Source organism: Chiloscyllium plagiosum, unplaced genomic scaffold (genome assembly GCF_037043375.1).
Source record: "Chiloscyllium plagiosum isolate Xiang-an unplaced genomic scaffold, Cpla_swu_hap1 HiC_scaffold_6, whole genome shotgun sequence".
In the NCBI taxonomy this organism is placed as follows: domain Eukaryota; kingdom Metazoa; phylum Chordata; class Chondrichthyes; order Orectolobiformes; family Hemiscylliidae; genus Chiloscyllium; species Chiloscyllium plagiosum.
The window spans coordinates 57346297-57369316 of NW_028270144.1; the positions used below are offsets into that span (position 1 = coordinate 57346297).

The 23020-nt window shown below is 43.8% G+C and overlaps 1 protein-coding gene across 6 annotated transcripts in view; it reads right to left on the reverse strand.

Moving 5' to 3' along the window:
* The window catches only part of cep295 (centrosomal protein 295), a 191195-nt gene extending 169295 nt beyond the window's left edge, over nucleotides 1-21900 (reverse strand). For 5 of the 6 annotated variants that reach the window (XM_087988027.1, XM_087988023.1, XM_043691513.2 and 2 more), the window contains exons 1-5: nucleotides 20908-21034; nucleotides 20251-20451; nucleotides 12841-12965; nucleotides 6911-7004; nucleotides 2823-2936 (exon numbers count right to left, since the gene is read on the reverse strand). In XM_087988027.1, coding sequence (XP_087844153.1) covers nucleotides 2823-2936; nucleotides 6911-7004; nucleotides 12841-12965; nucleotides 20251-20451; nucleotides 20908-21018 — 645 coding nt within the window. In that variant the 5' untranslated portion in view covers nucleotides 21019-21034. Of the gene's footprint in view, nucleotides 1-2822; nucleotides 2937-6910; nucleotides 7005-12840; nucleotides 12966-20250; nucleotides 20452-20907; nucleotides 21035-21602 lie in introns of those variants that run through there. The other variant, XM_087988022.1, reaches the window with a different exon arrangement.
* Nucleotides 21901-23020: the final 1120 nt, after the last annotated feature.

The following is a 23020-nucleotide window of genomic DNA, read 5'->3' on the forward strand; positions in this document are numbered from 1 at the left end:
AAAGATTTACATAAAGAAGTGATGGTTACTGACTTAACTACAACTCATGCCTTTTTTTTGGGATGGGGATGTAGAGGAGGAGAAAGAGACTGGGTGGGATAACCAGGGTGAAGGGATCTTCAAGGTGACTTAAGTCTAAACAAGATTAAAACTAAAATTTGCCTCAAATATCCAAAGAATAAACTTTTCTAAAACACGAGTGAAAAAAAATGATAGAACTAAAGGTAGAGATAAACTGCAATTAAAAGGAGAGTTAACATGGCTGGGGAACAATGTCCAAAATGAAAAGCAATCTGCAGGTATTACTACACGTGATCTAGCTTCTCAGAATAAGGTTCACTAAAGTATGGCTATAGACAGACAATCAGATCAAACAGACATTGTAGAACACAACATCTACTTAGAAATAAAAAGGAAAAGGAGGAAGGTGGGTTGTCTATATTCAAGGGAAAAGAAAAGTCAGCCAAATGTGTGGAAAAAAAGTTGATTTTAAGAATAAAATTCAGGGAAGCAAAATGAACAATGTTTGACATGGATGCAAAATTGTAGCATTGGGTCCATCTCAATGAAAAACACAATGTGAGGAATTAAAGTTATATGCTTACATACAACTTATTTGAATGCATTTGAATCCTTACTTTCAGCAAGAAATGAGTAAAAAAAAAAAAAAAATGAAGTCATAGTTGTGGTTGCTTTTATGCTATTAACAAGGCAAGAAACAAACAAAACATAGTTGGAAGTCATATGGGCAAAGTTTTTAAAAGAAAAACAATTTAAAAAAATAAACAAAATATAAATAAAAACATCGAACCACAACACCTGGGTAATCTTAGATTGATCATGGGCTTTTCACACATTGATAAAGTTTAGGCTGTTCAGGACAGTTGTGCATTGGAGATCACGGTCAATAAGCAGTAATTCTTGGTGGCTCAATACACAGAAGACCAAACATCAAAACAAAAAACAGCAAAGAAGGGATCTGGGCTCAATTCCAGCCTCAGGTGACTGTCTGTGTGAAGTTTGCACATTCTCCCTCTGTATGCGTGGGTATTCTCTGGGAGCTCTGGTCTCCTCCCACAATCCCAAGATGTGCAGGTTAGGTGAATTAGCCATGCTAGAGTGCCCATAGTGTTCAGGGATGTTTAGGTTAGGTGCATTAGTCAGGGGAAATGTAGAGTAATAGGATAAGAGAAAATGGTCTGGGTGGGATACTCTTTGTAATGTCGGTGTGGACTTGTAAGGCCAATTGGCTGTTTCCACACTGAAGGGATTCTATGATGAAGATTACCTCAGAGTACAACAGAATCTTGATCAGATGGGCCAATGGGGCAAGGAGTGGCAGATGGAGTTTAATTTAGATAGATGTGAAGTACAACATTTTGGAAAGGCAAATCAGAGCAGGACCTATACACTTAATGGTAAGGTCCTGGGGAGTGTTGCTGAACAAAGAGACCTCGAAGTGCAGGTTCACGGTTCCTTGAATTTAGAGTCGCAGGTAGACAGGATACTGAAGGTAGCATTTGGCATTCTTGCCTTCATTGGTCAGTGCATTCAGTATAGGAGTTGGGAAGTCATGTTGCAGCTGCACAGAACATTGGTTAGGCCACTTTTGGAATACTACGTACAATTCTGGTCTCCCTGCTATAGGAAGGATATTGTCAAACTTGAGGGTTCAGATGAGATTTAAAGGATATTACCAGAGTTGGAGGGTTTGAGCAATACAGTGTGCTGCAGCTGTTTCCCTAGAGTTTTGGAGGCTGAGGGGTGAGCTTATAAAATCATGATTGTCTATTCACCCCAAGTATTCTCCCCATGATAGCAGAATCCAAAACTAGAGGATATAGGTTTAAGATAGAGGGGAAAAGATTTAGAAGGGACCCAAGGGGCAACGTTTTCACGCAGAGGATAGTGAGTGCATGGAATGAGCTGCCAGAGGAAGTGGTGGAGGTTATCATTAATTTTTTAATACCAGATGATTTTCACTGAATCTAACTTCCACCACCTGCTTTTGCAGGTTTTGAATCCAGGTCCTTGGAACAATACCCAAATCTCTGGATTAATAGCCTCACAGTAAATACCACTAGGCATAGCCTGAGTAGTCAATTGAGGGTGGGAGTGAGAAGGGTCTCTGCCGGTAGGTTTTATTTAAGTTATTTATTTTAAAGTTACTTTTGCTATAAACCAGTGATGTGTATACCTCCTGCATTACACTTCTATTACTTTGTGCGCATTTTTACACTGATTACATAGACCTCTTGATCAACCAGAATATTTGATTAACTGACACACACTTACTTCCATAGGATGCCAGTTAATAAATGTTTACTGTATTAATAAGGAATAAGAACATTGAAAATGATACAAAAAAGTTTCAAAAGGATGATATCAGAAATAGAGCAGTTGCATTCATCTGGAAAGGAGCAGCATGCAATATTTCTTCTTGTGCAACAAGAAAACTTAGGGTTGACCGAATGCAAATTGTAAATTCTGGCAAGATTTTGATAGCATGGACACAGGAAATGTTTTCAAGATGGGTAAAGCAAAACAAGGAAATTATTAAATCTAAGCTAGTTGTTATCTAGGAATCAAAGAAGAAATCGAAAAGAAACTCCAATAAGAAACTGCAGTGATAACTTACCATGGAGTGGTTCGGGAGATTCTATAAAGTAACTTTTAAGAGGAGACTGAGTAAGCATTTCAAAGAGAAGAGGATATAGAGATATGCTCAGAGAATGCTGAGAGAATGCTCAAGTGAAGAAACACCAGCTTGGGTTGGTCTCTTATCTACATAATTAATAAGCTATTTATTTGTTTTCAAATACCTGTGGTGTGTCACTTTCTCTGTCCACAAAAGGTCCAGGTAGATGGTAGCGTGTCTCAGAGAAGCTGTCAATGTCATACATCTTCACTGCTGGATATTTTTGGACTTCAAGATCCTATCATTTAAAAGAAAAAGTTGTTTCCAAAAAAATTAATGACATCGAAATTAGATTTCTTCAGAAACATGTATATTATAAAAATTAATTTTACATAAAATAAGTTTGCTTTGCACCACCTTTAACAACAGCAATATTAGATACCATTAACAAATAATCTTCTGACCAAGTTCAAAGAAACATCCATATTTCCAGTGCAAATACTTTTTCGATTCAGTTCAAACAAGCCAAAGTTTGGGACAAAATGCAACAGTAATAAAACCAAAAAGATATTTTTAAAATACAGTGCAATCTTAATCCTCAAACTGAACAACTTATCAGTTTTGGTTGGTCATCTTCCTTTTCACAAATCTTTCTAGTTCTCCCACTCAGTCCTCTTACATTTTAAAAAATTAAATACTTATGACTTGACTCTGTCGTTATGCATAAATCAAGATTCAGCGTTCCATGCAACTTCATAGTTCATTCTCATTTCATTTGGGCGAATTCCAAGGACGAATAAACAACTCTAACATTAACTAACTCCTCAGTTTCCTAGTTGAATAAATTATTGTCTTGCTTTACAAAAAAAGAGAGCAAACTATGCCCAGCCTAACTTTGGGGCAACAATCAAAGCATTTCAGCAACTGGTAGAATTTTGGGTAATTTGAGTGGAATGGAAAGAGTGCAAAACTATAATCACGTGACATTGAGGGTAAAAAGGAAGAGGGTCAAGAATTACTTAAATCTTAAAACATTATTGCATGACAAGTTGACATCAGCACCTAAAGAAGTTGGTTGTTTATTTGACCATCTTCAGATTAGCAGGGTTGAAGAGTTTGAGCTATAGGGAGAGGCTGAATAGGGTTATTTTCCCTGGAGCGTCAGAGACTGAGGGGTGAACTTACACAGGTTTAAAAAAAAGTCATGAGGGGCATGGATAGGGTAAATAGACATGATATTTTCCCTATGACAGCAGACTTCAAAACTAGCATACATAGGTTTAAAGGTAAGAGGGGAAACATTTAAAAGGGTCCTAAAGGGCAACATTTTCCACACAGAGCAAGGAGCATGTAAGGAGTGAGTTACCAGAGGACACAATAGACATTAATACAATTACAACATTTAAAAGACATCTGGATGGGTATATGAATAGGAAGGATTTAGAGACATATGGGCCAAATGCTGGCAAATGGGACTAAATTAATTTAGGCTAATGAGTTGGGCAAAGGGTCTGTTCTCATGTTATACATCTTTATGACTCTAATCACTAAGTGCAACAAGAGCCAAGCCCATGACACTGCAGGTGGCTAGGCTGCCCGGGGTGGTGGGGAGAGGGGAAGGAAGAGGGGGAAGGGAGGGGGGAAGAGAGGGGGGAAGAGAGGGGGGGGGGGGGGGAAGAGAGGGGGGAAGAGAGGGGGGGGGGGAAGAGAGGGGGGAAGAGAGGGGGGGGGGGAAGAGAGGGGGGAAGAGAGGGGGGGGGGGGGAAGAGAGGGGGGAAGAGAGGGGGGGGGGGAAGGGAGGGGGGAAGGGAGGGGGGAAGAGAGGGGGGGGGGGGAAGGGAGGGGGGAAGGGAGGGGGGAAGGGAGGGGGGGAAGGGAGGGGGGGAAGGGAGGGGGGAAGGGAGGGGGGAAGGGAGGGGGGAAGGGAGGGGGGAAGGGAGGGGGGAAGGGAGGGGGGAAGAGAGGGGGGAAGAGAGGGGGGAAGAGAGGGGGGAAGAGAGGGGGGAAGAGAGGGGGGAAGAGAGGGGGGGGGGAAGAGAGGGGGGAAGAGAGGGGGGAAGAGAGGGGGGAAGAGAGGGGGGGGGGAAGAGAGGGGGGAAGAGAGGGGGGAAGAGAGGGGGGGGGGAAGGGAGGGGGGAAGAGAGGGGGGAAGAGAGGGGGGGGAAGGGAGGGGGGGGGAAGGGAGGGGGGGGAAGGGAGGGGGGGGGAAGGGAGGGGGGGGGAAGGGAGGGGGGGGAAGGGAGGGGGGGGAAGGGAGGGGGGGGGGGAAGGGAGGGGGGGGAAGGGAGGGGGGGGAAGGGAGGGGGGGGAAGGGAGGGGGGGGAAGGGAGGGGGGGGAAGGGAGGGGGGGGAAGGGAGGGGGGGGAAGGGAGGGGGGGGAAGGGAGGGGGGGGAAGGGAGGGGGGGGAAGGGAGGGGGGGGAAGGGAGGGGGGAAGGGAGGGGGGGAAGGGAGGGGGGGAAGGGAGGGGGGGAAGGGAGGGGGGAAGGGAGGGGGGAAGGGAGGGGGGAAGGGAGGGGGGAAGGGAGGGGGGAAGGGAGGGGGGAAGGGAGGGGGGAAGGGAGGGGGGAAGGGAGGGGGGAAGGGAGGGGGGAAGGGAGGGGGGAAGGGAGGGGGGAAGGGAGGGGGGAAGGGAGGGGGGAAGGGAGGGGGGAAGGGAGGGGGGAAGGGAGGGGGGAAGGGAGGGGGGAAGGGAGGGGGGAAGGGAGGGGGGAAGGGAGGGGGGAAGGGAGGGGGGAAGGGAGGGGGGAAGGGAGGGGGGAAGGGAGGGGGGAAGGGAGGGGGGAAGGGAGGGGGGAAGGGAGGGGGGAAGGGAGGGGGGAAGGGAGGGGGGAAGGGAGGGGGGAAGGGAGGGGGGAAGGGAGGGGGGAAGGGAGGGGGGAAGGGAGGGGGGAAGGGAGGGGGGAAGGGAGGGGGGAAGGGAGGGGGGAAGGGAGGGGGGAAGGGAGGGGGGAAGGGAGGGGGGAAGGGAGGGGGGAAGGGAGGGGGGAAGGGAGGGGGGAAGGGAGGGGGGAAGGGAGGGGGGAAGGGAGGGGGGAAGGGAGGGGGGAAGGGAGGGGGGAAGGGAGGGGGGAAGGGAGGGGGGAAGGGAGGGGGGAAGGGAGGGGGGAAGGGAGGGGGGAAGGGAGGGGGGAAGGGAGGGGGGAAGGGAGGGGGGAAGGGAGGGGGGAAGGGAGGGGGGAAGGGAGGGGGGAAGGGAGGGGGGAAGGGAGGGGGGAAGGGAGGGGGGAAGGGAGGGGGGAAGGGAGGGGGGAAGGGAGGGGGGAAGGGAGGGGGGAAGAGGGGGAAGAGGGGGAAGAGGGGGAAGAGGGGGAAGAGGGGGAAGAGGGGGAAGAGGGGGAAGAGGGGGAAGAGGGGGGAGAGGGGGGAGAGGGGGAAGAGGGGGGAAAGAGGGGGGAAAGAGGGGGAGAGGGGGGAAAGAGGGGGAAAGAGGGGGAAAGAGGGGGAAGAGGGGGGAAGAGGGGGAAGAGGGGGAAGAGGGGGAAGAGGGGGAAGAGGGGGAAGAGGGGGGAGAGGGGGGAGAGGGGGGAGAGGGGGGAGAGGGGGGAGAGGGGGGAGAGGGGGGAGAGGGGGGGAGAGGGGGGGAGAGGGGGAGAGGTCCCTGGCCAAGCGAAGATAGTAGAAATACAGAAATTAAGGCATACCACATTGCAACGGCCAGTGACAAACTGGAAGATTGGGAAAACTTTCAAAGATCAAAAATTTACTAAAAAGACCAAATCATGAAATAAAACTGGTGCAAAATATAAAAAGTAGATTGTATAAACTTAGATGCTTTTGCAAAGGGAAAATAATTGGCCTGGCATACAGGAATTACCTAGAGAGCTTTCTTCAAAAAGAACTCAAGGAGCAGGAGCAGACAATGGCACGAGCTGCCACCACCATTTGACACAATCTTGACTGAGATCGCAAACTCAACTTTCCTGCATGCTCCCCATAACCCTTCAACCCATTACTAACTTAAAAATCAATCTAACAGCTCCTTCAATTTACTCAATGTCCCATCATCCACTGGACTCAGGGCAGTGAATTCCACAGATTCATGATCCTCTGAAGAGAAGTAAATCGGTCTTCGTCTCTGATCAGCTACTCCTTATCCTAAAATCAACCTTTTGTTCTAGATTGCCTCCCTCTGTTAGATTAGTTTTTATTCCTCTGATAATTGTAATTCTGAATTTTGTGCATCCAATGGACAGGAGAAGTAACAGCAAATAAGAATGCAAATCCAAACTAAAACAAGGCGACATTGTATTTTTTTTAAAAAAGTACTTACAGCAAGTGGGTTTGGTGGAGGTGGTGGAAGTTGTGCAATTTTTAATGCTCTTTTCTTCTCAATGAGTAGGGCCTTTTTGCGTGTTTTGATATACCTGCATGGTATGGAAAAATATTAAATCTTGCAAAATATGCAATTAGAAAGATGTGATGGCAGCAAAATAATGCTTAATGTTTAAAATTTGCTGCTAAGTCATAAGATTTTTTTAAACCTAAAAAGATTGACCTAAAAAAATTTATTTACCACTGGGAAAGGTAAATTCTTACAGAGCTGCTGTCTGAAAGAAGTTACTAATGGCGGTTTAACCGAGGGTCACCATGCCTTAACAAGAACAAGATCAAGAAGGGGGACCTTCAAAGTGACCTCAGCCAGTAGAGAAATGCAACCTACACTGCTGGAGATACTCTGCATTACAAGTCAGCCTTCCAGCAAACTTAACTGATACCTCTCCCACCATAGTAACAGAATTTAGAATTGATAATAAAATGTAGAGATGAAATTGGCATTTGGGTAATGATCTGTTGGGTCATATGGACTGGAGAATGGCAAATATAGCATTTAACAAAGCTGGAATTTAGAATGTTGCTAATAAGTATGTTAGTGCTTGCAGTATTCTTGAATTTTTAGAAGCTTTTCATGCATTTTGGGAAAGCAAATCTTAGCAGGACATATACACTTAATGGTAAGGTTCTAGGGAGTGTTGCTGAACAAAGACCTTGGAGTGCAGGTTCATAGCTCCTTGAAAGTGGAGTCGCAGGTAGATAGGATAGCGAAGGCGGCGTTTGGTATGCTTTCCTTTATTGGTCAGAGTATTGAGGAGAAAGTGAGGTCTGCAGATGCTGGAGATCAGAGCTGAAAATGTGTTGCTGGAAAAGCGCAGCAGGTCAGGCAGCATTCAGGGAACAGGAGAATCGACATTTCGGGCATAAGCCCTTCTTCAGGAATGAGGCAAGTATTGAGTACAGGAGTTGGGAGGTCATGTTGCAGCTGTACAAGACACTGGTTAGGCCACCGTTGGAATATTGCGTGCAATTCTGGCCTCCTTCCTATCGGAAAGATGTTGTGAAACTTGAAAAAGGTTCAGAAAAGATTTACAAGGATGTCGCCAGGGTTGGAGGATTGAGCTATAGGGAGAGGCTGAACAGGCTGGGGCTGTTTTCCCTGGAGCGGAGGCTGAGGGGGTGACCTTAGAGGTTTACAAAATTCTGAGGGGCATGGATAGGGTAAATAGGTAGAGTCTTTTCCCTGGGGTCAGGGAGTCCGGAACTAGATGGCATAGGTTTAGGGGAAAGATATAAAAGAGACCTACAGGGCAACTTTTTTCCACACAAAGGGTGGTACATGCATGGAATGATCTGCCAGAGGAAGTGGTGTTGGCTGGTACAACTGCAACATTTAAGAGGCATTTGGATGGGTATATGAATAGGAAGGGTTTGGAGGGACTGGTAGGTGGGACTAGATTGCGTTGGGATATCTGGTCAGCATGGACGGGTTGGACCGAAGAGTCTGTTTCCATACTGTACATCTCTATGACTCTATGGAGGTTCTCTCTCTAAAAAGGTTGGTTAACAAAATTAAAGCATATGGGATAGGAGGCAGCATAGGGGTAAGACCATAAGACTTCATTCTCAACCTTTCACCTCATCAAGTCTAGCCAAATGAGATCATAGCTGATCAATTTCATTTTCTACTGTCCAGTAATCCCTAACCTCAACCCCATGACCATATATATATATCTTTACTGATTAGGAATGTAGTCTCTCTCAGCCTCGAATGTACTTAAATGACGCAGCTTCGAGAAACAGACAAAAGTACTTGGTTCTTGATTGTGGCCTGGCTTGTGTCTTGTGTAGTTCGAACAAGACTTCCTATCTTTATTCCAGATTAACCATTGAATTTTGGTTCTAGTTGAGATTCAAGGACATGTACTCCCAAATTCCTCTGCTGTGTAGCTTTCTGCAATGTTCACCTATTTAGATAATATTGTGCTCCACTATCCTTTCTTCTGACATGTACAAAGGCAGAGGTGTAGTGGTATTATCACTGGATAAGAAATCTCTTGTTTTTAATCTGGTTTATTATGTGTGACACCAGACCCACAATAAATGTGGTTGACCCTTACCTGGAAACAAATGCTGGCCTAGCCAGTGATGCCCACATCACATGAAAGTAAGTGTCACATTATATTCCATCTTCCAAGTTTTTCTCCACTCACCCAGCTTGTCTATAGCCCTCTGTAAAGTCTTTATCTCACCCTCACTATGTACCTTCACATCCAGTTGTGTGTCATCCACAAACTTAGCAACAGTACTTTTCGTCGTTTATATAAATGTTGTGGATGTGAATATAGTAAGTATACTTAGTAAGTTTGCAGATTACACCAAAATTGGAGGTGTAGTGGACAGCGAAGAAGGTTACCTCAGTACAATGGAATTTTGATCAGATGGACCAATGGGCTGAGGAGTGGCAGATGGAGTTTAATTTAGATAAATGTGAAGATCTGCATTTTGGAAAAGCAAATCAGAGCAAGACTTATACATTTAATGGTAAGGTCCTGGGGAGTGTTGCTGAACAGAGACCTTGGAGTACAGGTTCATAATTCCTTGAAAAAAAAAGTTGCAGGTAGATAGGATAGTTAAGACAGTGTTTGGTATGCTTTCCATTATTGATCAGAGTATAGGAGTTGGGAGGTCACGTTGCGGTTGTACAGGATATGGATTAAGCCACTTTTGGAATATTGCATGAATTCTGGTCCCCTTCCTGTTGGAAGGATGTTGTAAAACTTGAAAAGGTTCAGAAAGATTTACAAGGATGTTGCCAGGGTCGGAGGATTTGAGCTATAGGGAGAAGCTGAATGCTGGGGCTGTTTTTCATGGAGCATCTCTTCAGAAGAAAATATATCAGACTCAGAACATGAACATAGTTTCTTTCTCTGTGGATACTGAAGTGGGAAATGGCACGGGACAGGGTGACACTAGGCACACGGACATAAAGTTGGCCACTTGACACACAAGATGGCCACCAGAACACAATATGGAGAGCGACGGCAAAGCAAAAGATACTGCCTGGGGCCACCTAGATGCCAGCATAATGCACTCACAACCTAGCTGATTAGTTTAAGGTGGATGGAGGAGAGAATACACGTGGAATAGCATACACTGCCCACCAAAGTGTCTGGGTGCAGCTAACACCTTTGATAGAAATGCTAACTGTCTGATATGGACTCAATACAAAGAGCTATTGGCCACGGCTGTAGTAATCGTCCTTCTTAGGAAGCTCAGACGTTGAAATTGACAATGTCTGCGCTGAAACTGACAATGACCACACCAAAACTATCAACGATTCTGCAATGGTTTGCAACAAACAAATAAACTATGTTACAAAGGCAATAACCCCATCACTGACCTATTATATAACAAAATGTAGAAAAGTATCTTGACATGTGCTCCGGGTGGAGAGAAGACTCGTAGCTGACCACTGTGCTGTTGGTGAGTCTCTCTCTCCCCCCAGAGCTCCGGTATTTCCTAGTACACAATCAACTCTCTCATTGAACCCTGACTCTGAACACAACAATGCTGGCAGACTTGTTCAGTTTCCCCAGCGCTTTTATTAATTGCAGATTTCCACCATCTAAAATACTTTGCGTTTGCTTGTCTGACAGTCAGGTTCATGTACAAAAGGGAAATTACATTGATTCATACTGAAGCCTTTGTAGACAAGGAACTTCAATTCTTTTCATCCTTTTTTTTAAAAAAAAAAGAAAAACGTTGAGTATACCGATCCATGTTGCATTCCCCAAAGCAGCACCTTAGCCAGTCCACCTACCTGGTGGAAGAGTTTAAAAACCAGGTAAGATTAACAGATTCTGCTGCATTACCATGCCAACTAATCAGCACCTTATGTATAAACTGACACCTACGTTCTGCCCACAAAAATGACACAGAGCTTACAGTTGCCTGCCACTTTATCATAGCACGCTGGACCCAGGCCAACATCTGTCTCAGGTTTGTTGCAGTGCTCCAGCGAAGCTTAATGCAAGCTGGAAAAATAACATCTAATTTTTCGCTTTGGAGCCCTGCAGCCCTCTAAACTCTAAATTTTTGTACTTGATATGGAGCCATCATTGAACGCAAATTGTCCTTGCCCATTTCTTAGCCCACAACCCAACCACGAGGCCTTGTTATCACAGTCTGCCATTACAAAATACCTATTATTAACCACCATCAGCATCCATTAACAGCTATTCATCCTCCCAGCCAGGTGTGTTATGGATTCCTTTGTCTGTTCAACTAATCTCCCCTCTTTGGGCTCTATCCCTACCTATAGTTTACTCCTTACCTCCTCCCCATCATCTGTATATAAACCAACATTTTCCTAGCTACCATCAGTTCAGGGGGAAGGATCACCAGACCCAAAATATCAACTTTGATTTCTCTTAACAGATGCTGCTGGACCAGCTGAGCTTTTCCAGCAACTTCTGATTTACAGCATCTGCAGTTCTTTCAGTTTTTATTTCCTTTCTAAAGTTGTTTTCTTACATGTTTGCCATGATGAGTACAACATAAAGAGCTTTGACCTTGGTGTCTTTTGGTAATTTTGTAAAGTACTGTACTGGCAAGCAATTTTTCCATCAAAACCACTGTGTAGCATGCTTCGAGGAGGGAACAGCAGTGGTCACAAAGACAAATATGTTCCCAAGTAGCATCTAGCTTCATTATTCTACAATTTGACTGGGTATAAGTTAGGAATTTAATCAACCAGTACAAATAAATACCCTTAACCCAATTGCTAGGTAGGGCATGTAACAAGCTTGCCCATGAATGTGTGGTAGTGACCTGAAGTGCCTCAAGGAAAATATTTCACAGAAAAAGCACAGTCTTGTTGGAAAAATGCGCTGCTCAAAATGCAAGTTAACTAAGTTAAATCTTTGAACATCTATTGCTGTCCCCACTATTAAAAATAAAAGGCTGATGAATTGCATTCAACCTAATACCCCCCCATGGCAGCAACACGTATAATTTAATACATTTAGCAACCTCGTTGCCCCTTTGGCTTTCTCTGCACACTTTTATTCAGTATTGTTTCTCACTCTAATCTTTCACCAAAATGCTTCATCAATGTTGATATGTTCCATATACTTTTTAGCTAACTTAATGTTATAGGTTCAGATGAGCAAAAGCATATTAAAGTTAGTAGTTTTCAGCAAACAATTGAAGTACAGGATTAAAGATTTTCATTTTTTGAAAGAAGATAAAAGTGGCAGCGTGAGATAGGTATAGAACAATGGGAGCTCAGAATTAACAGCTGATAACTTGCTCACATTAAATGTTATGATAATCAAATCAATGTTTCATGAGAAGCATGCTGCAAGACTGAGCTTTTCTTTATGAAGAGGATAGTAGGTAATTAGAAAACTACAAAAAAAAGCAAGAGTTTTAACCATATGTGCAGGCAGTAAATAAATCTACTGCAACCGATAGAAGAAGAATCAGCCAGATTCAGGAGGCAAATTTCCATTTAGTTTTACATAAGCAAAATTTAGATTTTTGAAAAAACAGGTGATCAATCTCAGGGCACGGGTGGCGGATTGTCTTCTAATGCCTGACAAATTAACTGTAAATACAGTGCAATGGAAAACCCAAGCTTACCCATTGAACGGTGTAGAAAATTTATACATCAATATGATTACCTGTAAACATTTACAGCTGTTGTTTTGTGCTGTCTTCTAAACAGGACAGTTAAAGTTTGAGACAAAAATCCCAAAATCTAGAATGTTGAAGGCCCACTAGTTGTAATTGAATATTTACAGATTTGTTACATGTTAGAAACTAGAAATAAAAGTTGCGATTACTGAAGAGGTTCATAACTAAATAAATAAACTTCATTATGCAAGATCCACAAGTCAAATAAATATGAGAACAATAGCAAACCTATTTTGGACTTCATGCTCTTTATCCTTTTGCTGCTTCAACTCCCTTAATGCTTCTCGGTGCCTTTTCTCTGCTTTTTCTCTGTTTACAACTGCCTGTTTTGAGTGAGCTTTCAAATCTGGTTCCTGAAATCAAAAGGACACATGCATATTAAAGTGAAAAGATTATTTCGCTATCATTAGGTGAACGTTTCGGGCATAAACCCCTTCATCAGGAATCACTTTTCGACCCTGATCTCCAGCATCTGCAAACATCACTTCTCTCTTTTATTGTGGATATCTAATAGTTAACTTCACATTAAACAGCTAGTTTTGAATTTCATATTTAAGATTTCATTTTTAGCACACAAACATAGTACTACAAGTTTACTTCCTAAACATTTAGTTACAATGACGTAACAGTACCTTGTAATTCTGGTCACATAGGAAGAGTGGGTAAAAAAAATTGCAGAAATGCACAAAAGGTTTTTCATTTCATAGGTACAGTAGGTGAGAAAATACATTAGGTGATAAAAAAAAATCCTAGGAGTGGACAGAATTGCAACAGCCCAGAAATGAGATTATAATTAGAGACGACAGACAGACAGAATTCCTATAATAGATAGGAACTGGGGTCTAAATGGAGCAAGTAGAGAAATTTTTAGTTACAAGAAGAATCACGAACCATTTTGGAACCACTGTCTAAAATAGTAACAAAAATTACAAAATATAGTTGCTAAAAACATGAGATGGATTCAAGAATACAACAGTTCACTCAAGAATATTGACAGGCGAGACTTGTCTGTTCTGGAAAAGTCTGGAGAAGCAAATTAACAAACAACTTTACAATTATAAAAGGAGAGGCTGGAGGGAAGAACGGAACTAGGGAAACAAGTATCAGATACAGATAGTTACCGCTAAATTCAATGGGGAATTCAGAAGAAACTTCTTTGTCCACAGTTGCTAGAAAGTGAAACTATTTATCACAAGTAGAGGAGACAAGCAGCATGGATGCATACAACAGGAAGTTGTGTGAATGCAAGGGAGAAAAAAGGTACAGAGATTATGTTGATGGGGAGAGAAGAGATCCATGGACCTTTATAGTGCCAATTTAGGAGCGGTAGATCTGATGCAACTATATTAACAGAGTTAAATCAAAATGCAAATAGTAATATTATAGAGAAGGTCAATCAACGGATACAGACTTGGCATGGATAATATCTCAGATTCTTTATACGTAGAAAAGAGTCAAATTTTGCCACGGAGGTGCTGGTGTTGGTGGCGGACAAAGTAAGAAGTCACACTACAACAGGTTGATTTGGAGTGCAAGCCCTTCATCAGGTACAGCAACAGAGCAGCACACACAGACCCAGAGTTTTAAGTTTGCTCACTGAACTAGTAGGCATGTTCTCAAGTTTCATCACCATGCAGACCAATGTCTGCAGGAAACCAACACACATACAGACCAGATACTCAACTACAGGAGCAATCATCCAAACACCCACAAACTGAGCTGCATCAGGGCATTTAAAACAGGCCACAACACACTGCAGCCCTCAGAAACTACGAGCAGAAGAAAAATATCTAAGCAGCATATTCAAGAATGGGTACCCAATAAGCACAGCCCACCAATTCTTAAACAACAAACCCAAACAAGAAGACACAACATCCCCAGAGACTCTAGCCAGACTACCATACAAAGACAAAGACAAAGGCAAAGACATCGGAGATAATGACCAGACCCCTCTGCCCTCTTCGCATCACGGTAGCCCACAAGTCTACCAACACTAAAAGCAACCGATGAACCTAAAAGGATCCTGTACCAACAACCAGCAGAACAAATGTCATATACAAAATACCCTGTGAAGACTGCAACAAACCCTACATTGGACAGATGGGCAGGAAACACTAGCACCAACGAACCACAAAAGGAAAATGACCAACTATCACTAGTATCCTTACACACAGATGAAGGAGGACACCACTTCGACTGTGACAGCACATCCATCCTAGGACAGACTAAACAGAGACATGCACCAGAATTCATAGAGGCTTGGCATTCAAACCAGAACTCCTTCAATAAACATCAATTTTGAACTCCATTTACCAACCTCTGAGAAAAAGAGCCAGAAATGATATCACCAATCTTAACAGACCAATACACAAATAGAAAGTGGGACAGAACACCATCGCTTACTGGAGGCTCACTGATGATGTTACCTAGCATGGTGACAAAATGTCTGAGAACAAACCTACCAACTCAACAAGCAAACTTACAACCTGAACTACAATTCTTTTCAAAGATCATAGACGCAGAGTTTATAGGCAGAGATCAAAGGATACAACAGAGCGCACATGCCGGGGGGAGGGTGAGAGAACCAATTCAAGGTAAGACTATACTGTCAAAAACAGGAAAGAAAGGAAAATTTTACAGAGGCCGAACTGTGAGGTGGGGTGCCCTGTAGCACAACATGAGCCCAAGATCACTGAGGTGCCCATTCTTGATGGAGATGTGTATATCCAATAATGAGACTGATTGAGGCATAACGCTAGCCAAGTCTGATGGTGGGATGAAACCTGTTGATATTGCTATGCAATAATTTCAGTGATTCATCGCTATGATCCAAAAGAAGAAACTGTAGTCAACATATCTAATGCATAGCATTGGTCAAAGGACCTGCGCATAGAAGTCATGCTTGAACTTATGCCATTCAAGTGCTGGCATACTGGAGTGCAAATTTGGTCTCCATGGCTGCTGTGTGTCTAGATGAAGAGCTGGCGGTCGAAGGTGAAGACATTGTGGTTGAGTATGAAGCATGAGTTGGAGGATGGTGTCTGGAAACTGGCAGCTGTTGGTATTGAGTATTGAAGTTTTTGCAGCAATGTAGTCATCATAGAGTGCCAAAATGTCCATTATGAGGAATGCTCCTGGTTCGACAGGTCCATGGGAGCCAAGTTTCTATAAGAAATCTGTTATGTTGTGACAAAAGCTGGGGGTTCCTTGTACAATGGGTTTCAAGATGCCCAAGACATAGCCAGAGATGTTCTCATAGGATGTTCAGGTGTATTGACTTAGTGTTTCTTCAGAAGGCTGTCAAAGTCTGCTACAAGCGAAGTACATGGATGAGAGTGCACAAAGATACTCTGAAGGACTGAATCATATGTCCTGATCAACCCGTTAAGCTGATGGGTGCGTTCTTTGGTTGGATCGGCAGGTAGTTGTATCATTCCTGATTGATCAGTTGTTGGTATACTACTTGACCGTAGTCCGTTCTATTTTGTATAATCATGGCTCCTCCTTTGATGACAATGTTGTAATCAGTCTTGAGAGCATGGATGGTGCTGCGTTGTGCATGGATGACGTTCTGCGAAACCTTGAGTGCAGCTGATGAATCTGGCATTAACACATCTCTCGACAACTTAATCATACATGTCAAGCCTAGTGCATCAGAGGGATCTGATTCAGCTGTAGGGACGTACAACATGGAAACAGACCTGTCATTCCAAATCATCCATGCCAAGCACGACTCCTAAATTAAATCTTATCCCATTTGCCACAATTGGCCGATATGCCTCTAAACCCTTCCTATTCATATACCCATCAAGATGCCTTTTTAAATATTGCAATTGTACCAGCCTCCACCAGTTCCTCTGGCAGCTCATGTCACAAACACATGACCCTTGGGTCACTTTTAAATTATCCCCATCACACAAAACCTAGGACCTCTAGTTTTAAACACCCACATCACACGGAAAAGACCCTATCCATGCCTCTCATGATCTTATAAATCTTTATAAAGGTCACCCCTCTGCCTCCAATGCTCTAGAGAAAACAGCCCTAACCTAAAAACCTATTGCTCAAACCATCAAACTCAGACAGCATCCTTGTAAATCTTTTCTGAAGTTTCATAACATTTTTCCAATAGAAGGGAGACCAGAATTGCACACAATATTCCAAAAGTGGCTGACACAACGTCCTGTACAGCCGTAACGTGACCGTACCACTCCTATACTCAATGCACTGACCAATAAAAGGAGAGCAAACCAAATATCCTACCTACATGTGACTTCACTTTCAAGGAACTATGAACCTGCACGCCAAGGTTCAGCAACACTATCCAGGACCTTACCATTAAATGCATAGGCCCTCCTCTGATTTGCCTTTCCAAAATGCAGCCCTCATTTATCTAAATTAAACTCCATCTGCCACTCCTCAGCCCGTTGTCTCATCTGATCCAGATCCATTGAACCCGAAGGTAACCTTCTTGGCTGTCCAATACACCTCCAATTTTGAGGTCATCTGCAAACTTACCAACTGTACCTCCTAAGTTCACACCAAATAATTCATTAAATTATGAAAAGCAGTGGACCCTTGTCATAAAGCAATGAGCCTTGTGGCACACTGGACACAGGTCTCCAGTCTGAAAAGCATCCCTCCACCACCACCCTCCTGTCTCTCACCTTCAAGCCACTTCTGTCTCCAAGCTCGTTCTTCCTGTATTCCATGTGATCTAACTTTGTTAACCATGAGTCTACCACGTCGAATGCCTTACTGAAGTCCACATCAACTGCGGTGCCCTAAATCAATTTTGAGTTTTTTTTTGAAGACGTAACAATCAAATTAGTGAGACATGATTTCCCACACACAAAGCCACGTCGATTGTTCCTAATCACTCCTTGCCATTCCAAATACATTTGAATCCTGTCCTTCAGTAATCCCTCCAACAACTTGTCCAGCACTGATGTCAGGCTTACCAATGGACAGTTCCCTCACTTTTCCTTACAACCTTTCCTAAATAGTGGCACCATGCTAGCCAATCTCCAGTCTTCCAGAACTTCAACTATGAACAATGATACAAATATCTCAGCAAGAGGCCCAGCAATCACTCCTCTAGCTTCCCACAGAGTTCTAGGGTACACCAGATCAGGACCTCGGGATTTATCCACCTTTATGCGTATTAAGACTTCCAGCACCTCCTCCATGGTATGGACATTTTCTTCCAAGATGTCACCATCTATTTCCCCACATTCTATATCTTTCTTATCCTTCTCTACAGTAAACACTCATACAAAGTACTCGTTTAGTATCACCCCCATCTTCTGTGGTTCCACACACAGGCTGCCTTGCTGATCTTCGAGGGGTCCTATTCACTCCTGAGTTATCCCTTTGTCTGTAACGAATTTACAAAATCCCTTTGGATTCTCCTTAACGCAATTTGTCAAAGCTATCTCATGTCCACTTTTTGCCCTCCTGTTTTCTCTGTTAAGTATACTCCTACTTCTTTTATACTCTAAGGATTCACTCGATCTATCCTGTCTATACCGGACATATGCTTCCTTCTTTTTCTTAACCAAGCCCTCAATTTCTTTAGTCATCAAGCATTCCCTATACCTACCAGCCTTTCCTTGCACCCTAATAGGAACATACTTTCTCTGGAGTCTTGTTATCTCATTTTTGAAGGTTTCCCTTTTTTGCAGCCATCTGTTTATTTGTGGACATCCGTCCCAAACAACTTTTGAAAGTTTTGCCTAATATTGTCAAAATTAACCTTCCGCTAATTTAGAACTTGATCTTTTGGATATTATCTATCCTTTGCCATCACGATTTTAGAAAGAAGAGAATTATGGTCACTGGCCCCAAACTGCTCCCCCACTGATAATTCAGTCACTTGTCCTGCCTTATTTCCCAAGAGCTGTTCAAGTTTTGCATCTTCTCTAATAGGTACATCCACATACTGAAAACAGAATTTTTTTGTACACTCTTAACACTACAGCAGTCTATGTTCGGAAAGTTAAAATCCCTGACCAAAATCACCCACAAGTGGGCTGATGTTGTGCCATATCATTTGCCCTTCACTCCTCCCTAGAACATCTTGATACCAACAATAGCTACGTAAGAATCCTACTCTGACTGCAGTTCAGCCTTCAACACTATTATTCCCTTGAGAGTGATTACTAAACTTCGTGATCTCAGATTAAGCCCCACTCTCTGCAACTGGATTCCCAGTTTCCTGACCCACAGGCCACAATCGGTGAAGACTGGTGACAATATTTCATCCTCATCTTAAAGATCCATTCCCACTCTGGCTACGTTTTACTACAACCTCTACCATCGGGGAGAAGGTACAGAAGCCTGAACACAACCACCGGCTGGTTTTGAAACAGTTTCTACCCTACTGTTGTTAGAATACTGAATGGACTCTCAAACTCTTAACATTCACCTGTACCTGTGTTTTTGTTTTTGCCACTGTTTACCCATTATTTATTATGTGTGCTACTTAACTCTGATCTGCCTGTATTGCTCGCAAGACAAAGCGTTTCACTGTGCCTTGTACACTTGATAATAAATTCTATTCAGTACAGATGACCCCACCACACTATTCGGCATCTGTAAAACATTCCTTACTTTCTTGTTTTTACAACATCACCTTGATAAATTATTATGATCGCTACATTAATTAATTTGTACAGTTTTGAATTACTTATTACAATCTCTCGCATGCGTACTCTCTCAAAAGCGCACACACAAATTTATGGGGTGAATCATTTCCATAAAGACCATAAGACATTGGAACAGAAATTAGGCCATTCAGCTCAGAGTCTGCTCTGCTATTCAATCATGGCTGATAACTTCTCAAGGGGACAAAAGTCAGGACTGCAGATACTGGAGATGGAAAGTGTGTGGGGTGCTGGAAGAGGACAGCAGGTCAGCCTCAATTCCAATCACAACAGGGACAGAACCCCCATCCTCTCCCCCTCTCTCCACCACCCCCCCAAAACAAACACTCCAATCCTCATTTCCCACCCCACTAACCTCAGCATACATTGCATCATCCTCTACCACATGCAAACAGACCCCAGCATTGAGGATATATTTCCCTCCCCACCTCATCTGCATTCCAGAGAGACCATTCCCTCTGCAACTCCTGCGTCAGAACCACACCCACAACCAAGCCCACACACCCCCACTCCCAGCTCCTTCCCTTGTCACCACAGGAAGTGTAAAGCCTATGCCCACACCTCCCCAACTCACCTCCATTCAAGGCCCCAAAGAATCTTTCCACATCTGACAAATTTATTTTTACTTCCACACACGTCATCTACTGTATCCGTTGCACCCGATGAGGCCTCCTCTACATCAGGGAGAAAGGACACCAACCTGAGGATCATTTCAGAGAACATCTCTGGGACATCTGCACCAACCAACCCATGGTTAAACATTTTAACTTCACCTCCCACTCCATCAAGGACATGCAGGCCTCCACCATCACCTAACCCTTAGAGGAAGAATGCCTCATCTTCCACATTGGGATCCTGCAACCACATGGACAGTGAAGACAAGGAGGACCCTATACTACTGAGGGACAGAGTGTTGAAACTATTTTGGTCACATATTCATTAATGAAATAACTGAACAAAAGTATTTACTCACATTTTCTTTAGCTTGTCTATGTCCTTCACCCACTGCCTTCAAACCAGAGAGGTAAAGTTTTTCTAGAGACTGAGCTTTTTCCATTTGTGCCATCTGCCATTCAGCCTTCAACTCATTTGCTAGTTGCTCAAGCTGTTGATTACGACGATGTTTTATCTCCTCTCGGATCTGCACAGCAATAGAACGCTCCTGCTCTCTGACCTGCAAAGTAACAAGAAAATGTCTAAAGAACAGAAATAGTCTCAACCTTGGCTACTGTATGTGCTTTTTGTACAGTTTTTAAACACCCTTATTGTTTCACATTATTCTAGTTTGCAGAAAATTAGAAAATAATGGTAGTATTTGAATTTAATATACTGACTACCAATAGGAAGTAATAAACTTGGATGTCACCTTTGACTTTTTGAAAATTAACCAAAATATTTTTGAAGCAGAGTCACCAATGTCCAATTTCCAAATCATAGATATTCAATTAGAGGGAAGCTTGCAGGTCACACTCCCAGTGTGCCTGTTGCCCTTCCAGGGGCAGACAGAACCTAGAGTTTTTTGTCATGTTTTTTTACACTGCATTTCGATTCTGTAAAGCCTGTGATGAACATAGATCTTTAAAAAAAAACCTTTGATTGGGTTGTTACAAAAGTACATGTCTGACCATACCTGCTTTATTCTTAACCTTCGTCTTCTCTCATGCTCCTCTTTTATCAAAAATGCCTCTTCATTTGGACTAAGACGAAGACCACTCAATTTAACCACTTTTCGTTTCATCATTCCTGGATTTGTAAGAAGGACCGACTTAGAAAATAAAATCATACAGATATCTTCCAAGTTGCACAATGACAGCAAACCGGGAATTTTAAAGTTCAAGCGCCAACTATTCCACAAAAATGTAATAACATCTTCGATGAAGACAATACAGTTCTGCTGAGTCTCTACCCTATCTCGACACCAACCCTGCCCCTCTCTCTCTGCCCAAGCTCCAGCCACCCGTCAGAATCCTCCTCGATCCCACCTCCCATCGCAATGCCCTTTGCTTTAATCTACCGCCGGCCGCATTTCCTCTCCCGCACACCACCCTCTGTCCCACCCCCATCCCACAGTTTCGTCAAGTTTTCCGAACCCTCACCAATAATATCAAAGTTTTGTTAGCAATCCAAAACAGAACGAAGGCAGAGTTAACCAGGAACTACGCACGTACACGTTTCAAGGAATAGTATATTTGTTAACGGGATAAAAACAAAATGCTATTGCTGTTTGGGAGACATTTCTCCCCGCGGTATTTTAAAAACAACCGAACCAAACAATTTCACAAACATGCGGTCGGTAAAAGAAGTGTTTCTCGCCCTCCAATTTACCTAAACTTCGGACGGGGCTGCTAACTTGCCCTTCACGACTCAGATGGCACGGCCAAGGAGTGCGAGCTCCTGCAGTTGTGAATCCACCACGAAAGGCCACGTTACTGAGACCAAGCGACGGTTCCACCGACAGCGCGAGACAGACATTTAACAACGAACTGCATTCTATGACATCACTTCCGCGATTCAAACTGAGCGTCAACCAACCGGAGTCGGCGCGAGCAACCAAACAACAGGGAGCGTCGGGGGAGGACCCAGGTCACGAACGATCGAGAGACAGGGTCATAGAAAGTCATTGACTCGATGGAGGGCCCAGCTCACTGGCTATGCAGAGAAGGTCACAGAGGACCTGGTTCAGAGTGCGATCAGAGGGTCAAAGGGAGGACTGACTTCACCGACAATAGAGAGAGGACGCAGATCGTTGACTACATCGAGAGAGCGCGAGAACTCGAAGGAAGACCCTGATCACTGACTACACACAGAGAAATAGGGACAGAGAGAACACAAATAGCTCACAGGGAGAATCCACATCATTAACCACAGAGAAAAACAGAGTCCAAAAGTGTGGTGCTGGAAAAGCACAGGCAACATCCGAGGAGCAGGAGAAAGCAGGAATGGGGTGGGGGTGGAGGTGTCAAGGGGGCTGAGAGATAAATGTTGGGGGAGAGTTGGGCTGGGGGAGAGTAGCTTGGAAGGTGTGGGGTGATGGTCATGATTTGGAGATGCCGGTGTTGGACTGGGGTGTACAAAGTTAAAAATCACACACCAGGTTATAGTCCAACAGGTTTAATTGGAAGCACACTAGCTTTCGGAGCGACGCTCCTTCATCAGGTGATTGTGGAGGGCTCGATCGTAACACAGAATTTATAGCAAAAATTTACAGTGTGATGTAACTGAAATTATACATTGAAGAATTGATTGTCTGTTAAGCCTTTCATCTGTTAGAATACAGTGATAGTTTCATTTCTTTCATGTGTAAATCACAAAACCCTTTTTTTTAAAGTTGCATTCTCGGGTTAGCTCGGGGTGATGGTGATAGGTTAGAGCAGAGGGAGAAGTGGACAGGTGGGAAGGAAGAAGAACAATTAGGACAGTTCAAGAGGGTGGTGCTGAGTTCCAGAACAGTTCAGAGGACATCTCCAAGACACACACACTCAACAACCCCACTGCCTTGTGGCCGACCACTTCAACTCCCCCTCCCACTTCACCAAGAACATGCAAGACCTGGGGCTCCTCCACTGCCAAATCCAAGCCACCTGAAATCTGAGGAAGTGAGAGAGGAAATACCTGGGGCTTTAACAGATATAAGACCATAAGACATAGGAGTGGAAGTAAGGCCATTTGGCCCATCGAGTCCACTCCGCCATTCAATCATGGCTGATGCGCATTTCAGCTCCACTTACCAGCGTTCTCCCTGT